This window comes from Lepidochelys kempii, chromosome 6 (assembly GCF_965140265.1).
Source record: "Lepidochelys kempii isolate rLepKem1 chromosome 6, rLepKem1.hap2, whole genome shotgun sequence".
In the NCBI taxonomy this organism is placed as follows: Eukaryota; Metazoa; Chordata; order Testudines; family Cheloniidae; genus Lepidochelys; species Lepidochelys kempii.
In genome coordinates, this window is record NC_133261.1 from 101150479 (window position 1) to 101165489 (window position 15011).

A 15011-nucleotide genomic window follows, 5' to 3' on the forward strand; every position below is an offset into this window, starting at 1 on the left:
CAGAATCAGAGTATAAAAAAATGTACAAGTTTATAATGCTTTTTCATACACACACAAGTCATTCCCCCAACATTTTACTGATGGCAGTTTTAAGTAGTGAGTGTGAATGATGCAGGCATGGAATTGGTTATTAAATGCAGGTATTACTTTTAATTGTTGTACCAGACACATACTCAGGAAATGTACAATGTTCAATTAACTTAAAAATGCACTAAATTTCAGTCTTATATAAACTAGAAACAAAAATAGGTATTGGGATTTCAGGCCACAGTAATGGAAGGATGGAGTCCAATTTCTAGCTATGATATATTATCCATATTAGCATCTGAACATCCAATATGGAATATCAGCTTTCGGTGAAATCCACCCTCCGTTGAATGCCAGCTCAAGGCCTTTTGCATCACTTAAATCCGTAATGTTGGGCTTAAGTGGTGGGTCTTCAGTGCTGGTGGTCTGATCCGAAGCCCACTGAAGATAATTGAAAAAACACTCCCATTAATTTCAAATAGGCTTTGGCTCAGGTTCTGGGCCAATTTCACCCTCTTTACAAAAGGAATAGAAATCCCATGCTATACTCATTGCAAATGTGATACAGTAGAAAAAAACAATTATATATTTTCAGATAAATACTCTTTGTTTCAATGCTAACAGAAAAGAGGAAAGGCTACTCGTTTAGCACAACAACTCAGAAGTGACCTTCGTTAACTCATTTCTGATTTTAAATGTACACCAGCAAAATACAGCACCATAGACACATCAGGTTGAGAATTTTTTTTTCTTTTTTCTTTTTTTGGTCAGTGAAGCTAGTACTTGTTTGCTGAACTGTGGAAGAATTATAAGGTCATATACACTATCAATGATAAAGCAACCCAGCTGACAAGTCTGTGCTTAATTCAAGAATAACCAGTATTAGAAATAAAGTAAAAACAAAAAACCCTAATAAACCACTGTCAATTAATACTTCCTAAAGAAAAGGGGATTAACAGATGATTTCACAAAGGTATGCAGATTTATACAGAACACTAACTGTTATGTGTAAATCCTCAAACTCCATCTCAAAATAGAAACACACAAGATGTATATAGCTTGATTTACACATTCTGATTCAAAGGAAAAAGACATAATTACAACTTTGTAACTGTGTTAACTGCAATATAAACCAAACAGAAGTTCAAAGTTTGGCAGATAACTAAGAAGAGGGTTATCACTTAGGTTATATAGCAAAATGTTGATGTATATTACAGAGAGTAGTATAAATAATAAAAAAGTATTATTTAAATTAGATCACAGTGCTGCATTATGTGCATAACAGTGTTTGATATATTACTGGAGGGCTGTGAAGAACAACACTAAAGACTTAACTGGTCAGACTGTCAACACTGATACTCTGTTACAATCAAGAGGATGTACAGTTCAAATGCTCTTTTGCTGGCAAAGTCAAGAAGATAGATAGATGGATATTTTTTAAAAGCAACCTTTTCAAAATAAAATAAATCTATCCTGGGCAGCTGTGACCCAACTGAAATAACTTGATTCACTTGCTTAATGAGGTGAATTGCATTTGTATCTGAAATTGTGAACGTATTTTCCACACTTTTATTATGAACCTAGAGCTCATGGGGGTACATTTTTCAGAGCCACAGAGGGCCAGATTTGTAAAGGTATGGAGGTACCTAAAGATGCAGATGCCCACGTACCTGCCCAGTGGAATTTTCAAAAGCCCGAAACAACTAACTCCCACTGATTTCAAAGGTAGTAAAACATCGAGGCATACTTGAAAATCCCACTAGGCAGGTGCCTATATGCACCCTTAGGAACCTAAAGACCTTTACAAATTTGGCCCTTAGTGACTTAGGAGCCTCTCTCTCAATTAAAGTCAAAAGGTCACTCTTGACTTAGGTGTTTTTAGAAATTTTACCCATGGCACCATTTGGTGGATGATTTAGGACCAAATGCTTATGAAAATTGACATAACTCCATTATAGCTCTATTGAGTCCAAATAAGTAGGGAATTTGGTCCATAGTTTTCAAAGTGAGGCAGTAATTCAGTCAAATGTAGAAGACCAGTGTGTGTGTTTAGGGATTTTCTTCTCCCACACTAGTGTAAATCAGAAGCAACTCCAAGGACGTCAGTTAAATTACCCACAAGTATGTAACCCATGGATGATGAGAATTGAACTCATAGGCTGATTTTCTAGAGCTAAAGGGGTGTGTATCTCATCTCACCAACCCTGATTTTAACTCCAGTGATGCCCTGGAGTTACTTCTGGTTTCAACACTTGTGAGATCACAATCAAGCTCCGTTTTTAGGAAGATACATTTGATGAAATAGCAAAGCTGCTCAAGACCTGTGCTTAGCATTTTTAAAAGGCAAAACTTCATCAAAATGATTTTACAAAAGAACATCAAATATTTTGCAGCATATAAGCAATGAATGGTTGATTCCTTTACACCTGCAGACTTTAACAGAATCTATTTGTGGCATTAGCTCTGGCTTACAAATGTTTCTCCCTCCAAAATGAATATTGTAAAATGTAAGAATGTTTGTTAATTATAAACCACCCTTAAAAATCCTCTCAGGTCTGTAAGTTGCCATTGATAGTCTGCTGCCCTGGTATCTTTTTTCATACCAGCTTTGAAGAACATTAACTTTGAAAGATTTTTAAAATACTAGAATGGGGAAAAAATAGATGTTTAGAGATTTTCGGAGCTCTTCCTCAAAAATGGCTATGTCAGAAAAAAAGTCTGGCAAATGATAAAGTCCATAATATGATCCAATTACCAGTTAGTTTTGGCAGGATTTTAAGAATAGTGACAATTGCACAGAGGTGTTGGCAATGTATTTTTATTTATTTAGTTATTTAATTCTTGAGCGTATTTACGAACATGCATTGTATTGGCTCTATAATGTTTGGTTACATAATAAACTGGACGGACCTTAAACAGTCCTTCCAATCCAATGTACAAAGAACACACCTATTTAGATAAATGAATATTTAACTGATGGAACCAAGACCAATTCCGAAGAAGCTACTGTGCTCAATCAGGCACAAATCACATGTTTTAAAAGGTGGCTTGTAAGTATTTATTTTTTTTAAACATACCAATCTGTAGTTATGTACTGAATGTCACCAGTTATATGTATAGGAATTCTGTACAAAATACTTTTTAAACTTAAAACAATAGGTTGTTTTATCACTTATATACTTCATGCCCTTCTTGAATAGTCTACAGGGGGCATTAGTACAAAACCAAATTTCTGGTTCCTCTCTTTTGGTGGGCCTTGAAAGTATTTTATAAAACACAGCCTATTGACATCTTCCCAGTAGGCCAGCCTAGAAGCTACAAATTGCACCTGCCAATATTTAAATATACCAGCAAGTCCATAAAGGAGTTATTGAAGTCTTACAGAAATAATATATTTTAAAGACAACCTGCCTAATTAGGTATTTATGTACAAGATTGTTTTCTTGGGTGGATAACACTAGTGATAATTACATATTTAATCAAGTAGCCAAATTAGAAAATAGTACTTATGGAACAGATACTTATCTCAGTTCCACTGGTGTAAGTCTGGAGTAACTATTCTAGTCAGTGAAGTTACTGTGGAATTAGTTTTGTGACTGAGAGCAGTTTTTGCCCACTGGTAGGTGACCATGTCATTTTTTCTGGTGACGGTGGGGAGTAAGCCATTGCTTCGAATTTACTTGATGCCACTAAATTTTACTCTTAATTGTATTTAATATTAATCAGGCTGGTGGGATGGAACAACATATGCACAAGTGTGTATTACAACGGTTTTTGGGGCAAGTTGATGCATTTTCATTTGCAGTCACTCTTCCCAGAAGTCCATGAAACACAAGAGGCCAGATTTTCTAGTGCAGTTGTGTAGCACTATCAGTGGATTCTGGCCACAGAGCTGGCATATCTGCCAACAGGAGAATGACCCCAGTGCAGTCATGAAGGAAGCAATATGGCTGATGCACCTCTAGGCTGCACTGATCCCTAAGTTATGGGTTTTTGCTTCTCAGGGCTGCTGGCAACCAATGCAGTTGGTAGGGTTCTAATTTACACCTGGGGACCAACCCTGCACACAGTGGACATGGCTCAGCTGAGTGCAAGGGTTAAACCATCTTTGCTTCCCACCGTCTCAGTCTATGCTGCTTGATGTTCTCCCAGACTCTAACATCCAGCCCATGGACTACTATTCAATTCACAATATAGTCAGGGTCTGGGGTCCTGATACACACTTAGGCAAATCAGAAAAAAAGAAATAAATTTTGGTGCTGCACCCTTGTGCTGTATTATATTTTCTATACAACAGAACACCCATTGAGCATAGCAATATTGGCAGACCATAGTAATCCACTGCACAATCCTTCCACTTCCTAAACCAAATGAAAAACCCAAATGCCTCATGGTGCAATTTTTCTTTTACTCCATTGGGTGGGCAATCACATCCCTCTATAGTTTCCTGATCATGGGCTATATTCCTTCCTCATGTAACTCTGTGGATTGAAACAGTTATACCAGGGATAAATTTGGTGGCCTCAAGTTTTTAAAGACGACAAGATAATTTTATGAAATGATAGGGATTTTCAGTCCCTGTAATGTTCCTTTTGCCTCTAGGATCTTTTTCGTGTAGATGATTTTAATGCCAAATTCACAAATTGGGGTGGGAGAGATTGTATTTTATTCACAGCTTCCCCCCCCCACTTCCAGGGAATTCCAATCGAATTATCAACATTTTCATGAGAGTAGCACAACTGTACCTGAATCGCTTCCTCTAATCCTGTGCTATATCTCTGATCACCATCCATAAGGCCCTTTACTAACTTCATTTCTTTTCATGGCAAATTAGCAAAGCTATTCACTGACATACCTATCCCTGAACCAAATCCCAATTATTTTCCTCAATTAAGCTCCTATTATTCTCTTGATTCTATCATACACACTCACTACTAAATTTGCCCTCAGATTATTGCATCATGTTACACATGTACAGGCAGAGAAAGGACATTTTTTTTTTTTTTTAAACAGAAGTAGGGAGCGGGGGCTGAATGTGCAGACAAGGCAGTATATAATTCAACCATCCAAGCCCTACCAGAGTGTGAAGATATTTTTAATATTGCAGAGTAAGTTCCCCAACAGTCAGTGTTTGTCCCTGAAGAAGGTTAAACCTTAAACACCTGCTTCAAAAAACCAAAACAAACAAAAACAAAACAAAAAAAAATAAAAATAAAACAGACTCTAAGCCTAAGGGCTTAAAAATTAGAGGCATAGCCTTTTTCTCTATTTTCTATATTTATATGAAAATAATTCATGCTTCATGCTAAATACATTATTTACCTTACAAGAACTTTGTTATCTTTGAATTAAAAAAAAAAAAAAAAAGTAGTAGTTTTTCATTTCCCCTCCCCCAAATCCATGCAACGTGGATCAGAATTTTCTGCTGGCTACGCTGGTTGAATCTGGAAATCTGATGTTGTTTTTGCACAGACGAATCCTGACTGACAATAACTGCATACTCAATTTTGAGGGCAGTATAGGAGCTCTTGGTTGTACTCTATTTTCTTGTCCATCAATATGCCTTTTTTTTTTTTAAATACACATAATACTAATGGCAGGTTTTGTAGCATTTTTTCCCCCCGTTAGATCAAGTATTTTTGATCCACAGAAAAATATTCTGATTTACTTACTTCCTTAATATCTACTGTAATTTCTTAGACTTGATTGCTTTTCACTCAGGCAGTTTAGAAGACATAGCTTGTTTTCCATATTATTATTATTATTATTTGCACGCAGTGCCAATCTTCAGGCTTATGGCTTTTTGAACATTCTTTTAATTTAATATAGAAGACAGAATTCAATGATTAACAATACCATTAACGATTCCCTCTCCCCCCCCACCATTTCTTCTCATTATTTCACTGAAACCCGTTGCATACACAGTTCAAATTTTCCATAACTTAAAGTTATCAGTCTTCACATTATGAGCCACATATAGTACAGGGAGCACTAATAATGCATTACTGTATGCGCAATTGCTTTCAGTGGCTATCCAAAGACTTCTATGGCACAACTGTATCCAACTGCCACCGGTTCTTGGTTTGGTGTTGAGGACTCCATGCCTCCTCCATCCTCCAAATCTCCTTATTCACTTTCATTTATAAACCCAATTGTAAGGCCATACTTTTTAACCTAAGGGCCAGGCCTGAATGATTACTGAATTATGCACATCTCTTCTAGGTATAAGAGGGATTTCCGAGGGCCGAATTGTACTCCCATCACAATAATGTTGATGTCACTGCGTATTCAACCATGCATTTCTGACAAGCTGGAGAAAGCAATGGTGATTTTGGCTTTTTTTACTTTGTGTCTTCAGGTAATGAAAAGCTTTTGTAAATTAGCTGAGTGTCAGTATGAGTTCTATGGCTTCAATCTCCTTTAAAAATAAAAATCTTAAGGGTCCAAAAAAAGAAAAAAAAAACCAAAAAAAACAAAACAAAACAAAAATGCTGATATTGCCACAAATCATTAGAATTCACCTGACGTGCTGAAACAAAATTTTGTAAGTTCAAACAAATCAATGATTTGTTCTAATTTTTTGTGGTTTCTTTTTGCTCTTTCTGCCCCTTTGCCGTCCGATTGGTGATGTTATTCAAACAGGACCGAATTCCTGCTAAATGCAGGAGTGATCCAGCTGCTTCTTTCATCTCCTCATCGTCACTCTCTGGGGGCTTTTCTGTACGTCTCTTTTTAAGAGGCAGTGTGTCACTTGGTACTTTTTTGACCTTCAGTAAATGTTGCCTTTTCTTGTGCTGGGATGCATACCCACTGTCAGCTAAAGAGTCCTTGGTCTCCTTTCGGTTTTGCTTTTTGTCCTCCTCTTCTGTTTCACTATGGCTCTCGTGGCTCTGGAAGCTAACTTCACTCCCTTCGCTGCTGTCTTGGCTGCCTTTAGTAGCAAATTCATAATGGTCATCAGCAGATGAAGAGGAAACAGAGTCACTAGCAGGTGAAGTGCTCCTGTGGTTGGAAGCTTTGGCACTGCTATAGTTGTGATCCTCCTTTGGGTCGCCACTAACCACGGGAGAGCCACACGACTGTTCACTTTCTGTCCTCATCCGGCAGTTTGCTAGTCCATTTCTGTTAAAACAATATGAAATATCCTTAGAAACCACGTACACATAATGCTGCTCTAATGTGAAATGCAACAATCGTGGACTAAATGGACTCAATATGGCTACCAAAGTAACGATCATTCTAGGCCTGATCCAAAGCCCCATTAACTCAATTAGTGGGAGCTTTCCTATCAAAGTGAATCATCTTTGTATTGGGCCTCATAGATAAAACTCAACAATTCAAAACAGACTGACAGGAGTGAGCGGTACAGTCACAAAAATTGACATTCCGACGGTTCATATTTATTCTTCATCAATAAAACTATCTAATTTATGTTTACAAACAAAATCAAATCACTAGTTTTCAAAGAGATAGAAATGGCAGTTTGGTGACCTGGAAATTTAACTCCTCCTTTCCTTTATATGTCAGTACTACTGAAGACTGGAATCAGAAACTTGCTAGCAGGTTTGGAGACAGATGTGTGTTTGTTTTCCCCAGCTATGTGATTCTGACCGTAGAGAACACCTTGTTCTGTCAATAAGTTAAGCTGCTGTGGCTTCTGACTAGGCACCGTGACACAGTGAGCAGTGGTGTACAACAGCCAGGTAACATTTCACGGTCACTTTTTGGACCATAAACACATTAAGAAAGAGAATCAACATTTATTCTGACTATATCAAAAGAAGAGGGGCATCCTCAGTACTGTCAATCTTAATATCTATTTACATAAGTGATCCACAAAATATTTTAAGAATGGTAATAAGAATGCTTTTCCGCTACAAGGCATCATTTGGGATAATGTCTTCCTTTCCTATATATCTGTACCGTACTTAGCACAGTGGGACCCCAATTCTGATTGAGGCCTTTGGGTGCTACTGCAGTATGAAAAACGTATAACCACTACAGTCCATTTTCACTCCAGTGAAGTCAATGGCAGTTCTGCTGTTGATTTACATGGGAAAAGAATGTGTCCCCCATGCAGCAAGTATGTTAAAGCAGGGCCTAATCCTGCACAGTGCCCTCAACTCCCACTAAGCAAAATGGGAGAGGAAGATGCTCGGGACTCATTCTACAGGCTCCTAACTACTAACGAGAGAAATACTAGATTGTTTTCAGTATCACTTGATGAACTGCTTTTAAAATCAAGTCTTGTCACCTTCGCATAATTCAACGTTGCCAGTCTTTCAAGCCAATGTTGGATAAGTGACTTCCTACGAGTATCCTGAATGTAAAGGTTTCTCAAAAGGAATGTTCAGAGGAATAGCACCCTGCCAAATCAAATTTACTGATCCCCTCTCCATTTAAAGTAAATTATGGGGAAGTGGTTCAGGTTGGACCTGAATGGAACTTGGACCTGCCTTCTGGAACTTGTTTCTTTACAGAAAACAGGACAATCTTATCCATTTCCCAAGAGTATGGGACAAACTTATAATACAGAAAAGAAACGAGCTGTGCATAAAGTCACAGTTTCCATCTGTTTAACAGAACAAACAATGGCTAGAGATGAAAGCAAACTTCTGTTTGTCTAAGACCTATCTTATTCTGTTGAAGTAGGAAATAGAGTTCCAAGAACCAGCAACAACACAGTGCTGGAAGATGGCTAATTAGTCATTCTAAATTTTCTAGTTCGAATATTTTGGGGAAAACATGTAAATACAAGGTCTAGTTATTGGCAAATAAAGTCTCTCACCAACCTCTCTTGCTCAATAAAATTTAATTTGTCCTAGATTTTAGAGTAGGTTTATGATCCATGAATTATATACAGGACCCAGCAGGAAGAGACAAAGCTCCTTCAATTATTAATAACTAAATGCAGTGTCATTCATGATTGTGCAACAAGCCAGCTGCATTTACTTTGAGATGGTTTGCCACTGCAGGGGTTGTTGTTAGAGGATGCCAAACGCTTAAAAGAAGAAATCATCCATACAAAGTAGTTGTAAGGTGAATTTATAACCAATTCCTTAGAATCATTCATTAAAAAGGAAGCACGGGATACATTTTAAATGACAAATTCTTCACTTTTAAGCTAAATTTACATGTAAATATGATCAAAATTATCATAAATTAGCATAAAATTAAAGTTAGGTGATTTTACTAGGCAGCTAATAGTCTGAGCAATGTGGCTCAATAAAGATTGCAATGATCTTCAGCATAAATTCAGCAATAAATTCTTGCTCCAAGGAAACAAACACTGGACAAAATAGGTGGGAAATGAAACAGTATATTTATTAACTAGACCGTAGGTAAACAAGGTTTTTAATGGACCTTCCTATTATTAAATCTTGGCATAGTTTGTTTTGAATTAAATAAAAAAGCAACAACTCCACAGAAAAGAGCAGCAACATCTCCCTAAAAACTGCTGATTTGCCCCTTGAGTGCATTGAGCAGACTCTGGTGTTTGTTTTGAAACAAATGGGCTACAATTTGGAGTAAAGACCCAATGACTTACTCAAAATTCCAATTCTTTTGCAAAGTATATAAAAAAAATGCCGAGAATTCTAGGATTATAGGGGGAATTGAAACTACTATAAGGAGATCCCATCAGTATCCGAATAACCACAAAAAATGGAAAGAAGGAAAAGAAAGAGAGGGTGGTCCATAGAAAGGTGCAAGAAAGAAAAAATATTAGAGAAATGGGAAGAAAGGAGGGAGTACACCAAGGCTCTCAGAATGGAAAGCATTAGGGATAGGGCTGGTCAGAAAATGGATAACTTTTACTACAGAAAATATTTTCTGTTCTTCATTAATATTTTGAAATTTTTAAAGTTTTCCAACCAGTCCTGCTTAAGAAAATAAAAGAGAAAGATAGCAGGTCAAGGAGACAATTGGTAAGGATACCAGCAGAAATGAAAATGAGTGAAACAGATGGAATGTTTTAGTATCTTCAAAAAGATCAGTTATTGTGTATCCAAAAGTAAACAAATAATTGTTACCTTGAGGCAATAGCTCAAATACACGAGATGTGAAGACTTCCCTATACTTGATGTTAGCAGATGAATATAACGAGTGGAATTAAAATAATATCTAATCCATTTCCATTGCATATGTACTTCTGAGGCACTTCCAAGACCTAATTCTTTGTATTGCTGCTATGAATTCATACATTTGCTAACAAAACAAATAGTGTAATACTGGGTGTGAGCCAAAGCACCTCTATATTCACACCCAACACAGTATTATTATAATATTTGTACACAATATGCCTTGTGAGGTATAATTTGAAAACCAGTAATTCGCTGGTCAATAATTTCATGGTGAAATGTATATAGCAGCGTAAAAGTAAAGTTATTAATTCCCTTGTATGACGTTATTAACACATGTTCAAAACCAGACAGCCCTGCCTAGGCAAAAGTCGTTAAACAAGTCTCTCCTAAACAAAGACATGTGTGTTTACCTCAATTTACGTACAAGTAGTAAACAGGATCTTCAAGACAGCAGGGGGAGGAGATGGCAGGGAACACAACAATTTGCATTTCATCAAACAAAAGTGAACAAAAATGTGTGTGTGGTGGGGAAGAACATGGAGCCTCCTTCACTAGCAGTCTACATATCACCTTCCTCACAGCTTGAATGAACTTTATTTTGAGAGGTAACTTCCAGAAGAATCCATTTCAGAGGTTCAATGTACTATAAAAGAAAGGGGCAGAAAACCCCAGGTGATCTCTTTCACCTAAAATGATCAAGGCACCAGCACCTTTGGAAGAGATCCTGACCAAGGAGAGGGTCACCATTTTGCAGAAGACTGTGGGTGAGAAAGGCTATCTTGAACAAAGTCTCGAACAAAATCTTTCTAGATTGAGACTTTTAGATATGAATTTTCACTTTTATTTGCTTTTAACCATTCCTAACTATCTCTTATACTTGAACTCACTTAAAATCCCATCCTCTTCCGTTAATAAACTTGTTTTACTAGTAATCTAAGCCAACAGTACTGTGGTTTGTATTAAAGTGAATGTCAGGTCCAGGTGATGCGGCAAACTGGTGTGTTTTCTCTCTATAAGGAGCAAATGAACCATATTATTTCACTGAACTGTCCAGGAGAGGGCTGGACATTACAGAGCACATGTTCAAGAAGTAAATGATAACACCTCTGTCAGTCATTCAGTGTTTATAAATGCCAGAAAAATAGTATTGTGTGCCTGGGTCTAGCCTATTCAGTTAAAAAACCAAGACAAATACAAATAATGTATATATAGAGATTGTGTATCAGAAGGCCTCTAAACACAACCCTCTCTACCACTGAAGCATTAATAAAACAAAAATGCCCATTTTGCCTAGTGTATTTTTTTTTTAAAAGGGGAGTTTAGACATCTGTAAAAATGCTAAACTCATAATCACAGTGATAAAAATGCTACTAAAAATCAATGCCCCACAAAGATTTTTAAATTACCCAAAAGTTCATCCAGATTTTCTAGTAACTGGCACTTTTCAAGTTGTTTCATGCTGAATCTCTAGCCTGTAGCACAGACTACTGGGATGTGTTTTGTTGCTTCATCCTTCTTGCACTGAAATATTTTGTTTTTCTGACCTTAACTAGATTTGAAAACACTTAAGATTTATAAATCCACAGCTACAGTGTAAAGATTTTTTTTAAAAAAGAATAAAATTAAATTTGACTAGGCCATAGACAGACCATGTGGGGTGTTGCCAGAAAAAGGGATGGCCATTTTAAGGTCTGATTCCATTCTCATTGAAAATCAATAGAAGTTTTGTTACTGATTACAGACGGAGCAGGAGGGAGTCTACAGTGGCTGGATCTCCTCTCTGCAAGACAGTAATGAAATGATTTCACCAGTATGGTGTTAGTGGGTCCCAATTTGCAGGGGGTCATCTTCTAGAAGAGACAAAACTGAAGTCCAAACCATTGAAGGCCATTAAAGATCTCAAGGTGCCTTTTTTGTGTGTGTGTGCAAGCATACAGATGTTTGCTCAAGCTCTTGGGCAAATTCCAATAGAGGTAAATAAATGTTGCCTATGTGAATTCCTCTAGTGGTTTCAACTGGATATGGTATTATTCACGTCCTGTCCTTAACTGTTGGGTAGTTCTCCTTCTAAACACCAGCTACATTCCACCCGTGCTGGCTGCATTTTACAGGTGGCTGAAGTGAACTCTGTATATAGTTGGAATATCAGTTTAATTGTTTTTGGATTCTTCTGAATGAAACACGTTATGGATGTGTAAGTGGGAGTTTTAGAATCTGAGAGAGTATCCCAATTAAGAACAGGAGAAAACAGGGCATGTCAATTTTTCTTCTGGACACTGGAAGTTTCCAGGTTTGCTATAACCCATATAGTAAACTCTACACTGCAGGAAAGTCACAGGTTACTTTGCAGGTTGGTGGAACTGTCATGTAGATAGCACTGTACAGGACAACAAGAAAGCAAATTAAAAATAAGTAGGGCTCACTTGTATGATGATTGATGTGACCCTATCCATAGAGCCCTGCGCAGATACAAAAAGGTGTATCCACATCCGATCTGCAAAAATGGTCTGTGTATACCCGCAGATTTGCAGGGCTCTATCTATCCAGGAGTTGCTGAATAGAAGTCAACACTGGTAAGTCAGTTATGCTATTGACAGAAACTCTCACAGGGAGATTTTCTATCGTAATAAACATACAAAGGACTACAGCAAATATAAATCTTGTAATGATCCATTAACAAACATACGAACTGGATTTTTTTTTTTTGCATTAAACAGATTGCTCTAGCCCAGTATCCTGTCTTCCAACAGTGACAAATGCCAGGTGTTTCAGAGGGAACGAACAGAACAGGTAATCATCAAGTGATTCATCCCCTGTCACCCATTCCCAGCTTCTGGCAAACAGAGGCTAGGGACACTTCACAGCATGGTTTTGCATCCCTGCCCAGCCATTGATGGATCTATCCTCCATGAACTTATCTAGTTCTTTTTTGAACCCTGTTATAGTCTTGGCCTTCACAAAATCCTCTGGCAATGAGTTCCACAAGTTGACTGTGCATTGTGTGAAGAAATACTTTGTTTTAAACCTGCTGCCTATTAATTTCATTGGGTGATCCCTAGTTCTTGTGTTATGAGGAGTAAATAACACTTCCTTATTTACTTTCTCCACACCAATCATGATTGTATAGACCTCTATCATATCCTTCCTTAGTTGTCTCTTTACCAAGCTGAAAAGTCCCAGTCTGATTACTCTCTCCTCATATGGAAGCTGTTCCATAACCCTAATAATTTTTGTTGCCCTTTTCTGTATCTTTTCCTATTCCAATATATCTTTTTTGAGACTGGGCAACCAGAGCTGCACGCAGTATTCAAGATGTGGGCATACCATAGCTTTATATAGAGGCAATATGATATTTTGGGTCTTATCTGTCCTTTTCCTAATGATTCCTAACATTGCTAGTGACTGCCGCAACACATTGATTGGATGTTTTCAGAGAACTATCCAGGATGACTCCAAGATCTCTTTCTTGAGTGGGAACAGCTAATTTAGACCGCATCATTTTATATGTATTGTTGGGATTATGTTTTCTCATGTGCATTACTTTGCATTTATCAACACTGAATTTCATCTGCCATTTTGTTGCCCAGTCACCCAATTTTGTGAGATCCCTTTGTAACTCTTTGCTGTCTACTTAACCATCTTGAGTAGTTTTGTATTATCTGCAAATTTTGCCACCTCACTGTTTATTCATTTTTTCCGGAACATTTATAAATACGTTGACTAGGACTTGTCCCAGTACAGACCCCTGGGGCACACCACTATTTACCTCTCTCCATTCTGAAAACTGACCATTTATTCCTTTCCTTTGTTTTCTATCTTTTAACCAGTTACTGATCCATGAGAGAACCTTCCCTCTTACCCCACGACAGCTTGCTTTGATAAGAGCCTTTGGTGACGGACCTTGTCAAAGGCTTTATGAAAATCTAAATTGTCCTCACAGAAAGAATGCTTTGTCTATATCAATATCAGATTTAGAGAGTTAAAAAAAATGTGGCCCTTTTCACGTTGGAGAAGGAGGCAAGTTAAATTCAACAGTCAAATATTTTTGTAAAAGGAACACCTCCTTCAGCTCCACAAAATAACTCACTATGCATAATACAGCAGGAAATGGGCCTGCAGTGCAACCTGGATTTTTTTTTTTTTTTTTGGTATTAAACAGATTGTTCTAGTAATAAACCAAATTAAGACCATCTATATGGAAATACATTCCAGCTCCTTTACGCAAACAACCTACAGTCATTCATAGATGGTGTGGGTGCATAACTCAGCTTATGTCTTGGCACCTATGCTGCATACTAAATTTATTTCTGTTCATTTAGTTATTGCTTGAATGACTGATTCAGAAAAGCAAATAAATAAAACAAACCAGCATGTGAGACAGGGACATCATTCCTTACCACCATGTTGGACTTCACAGACAAACTAGGTTTGGGCTCTAAGGCTATGTGCATACTACAGCTTATGACAGCAGAACTTATGTTGCTTAGGGGTGTAAATAAACCACCCCTGGAGCGACACTTTCCACGTGCCATTCTAGGCATTGACTGTACCCAGAAAAGATCTACAGCTGTACAATGGGAATAATGATACTGATCTCCTTTGTAAAGCACTCCGATATCTATTGAGGAACCGCACTATGTAAGAGCTAGTATGATGATGAGGGACCTGATTACCTAGGATAGAACATCTCTTCCTATACATTACCTTGACTGATTAGGTGCTTCTACGAACAGGCCCTAAATTGTGCTCTCATGAGGACTTTAGGCTGGACATTCCAATGGAAGAGGGGGAGGGGGGTCCCAGACTATGGAATTTGCTTCTTCAGGTAGTCAGAGCTTAATCTTCAAATCATCAGTCAAGCCTTTGCCTACTCTAAGGTGTGACTTGATTTTTCTGTTTACA

The 15011-nt window shown here is 37.5% G+C and overlaps 1 protein-coding gene across 7 annotated transcripts in view; it reads right to left on the bottom strand.

Annotated features, from left to right (window-relative positions):
* Positions 1-1437: 1437 nt before the first annotated feature.
* The window catches only part of FOXN3 (forkhead box N3), a 304443-nt gene continuing 290869 nt past the window's right edge, over positions 1438-15011 (bottom strand). For all 7 annotated transcript variants that reach the window (XM_073349399.1, XM_073349401.1, XM_073349402.1 and 4 more), the window contains one exon: positions 1438-7149. In XM_073349399.1, the coding sequence (XP_073205500.1) occupies positions 6600-7149 (550 nt within the window). In that variant the 3' untranslated portion in view covers positions 1438-6599. The remainder of the gene's footprint in view (positions 7150-15011) is intronic.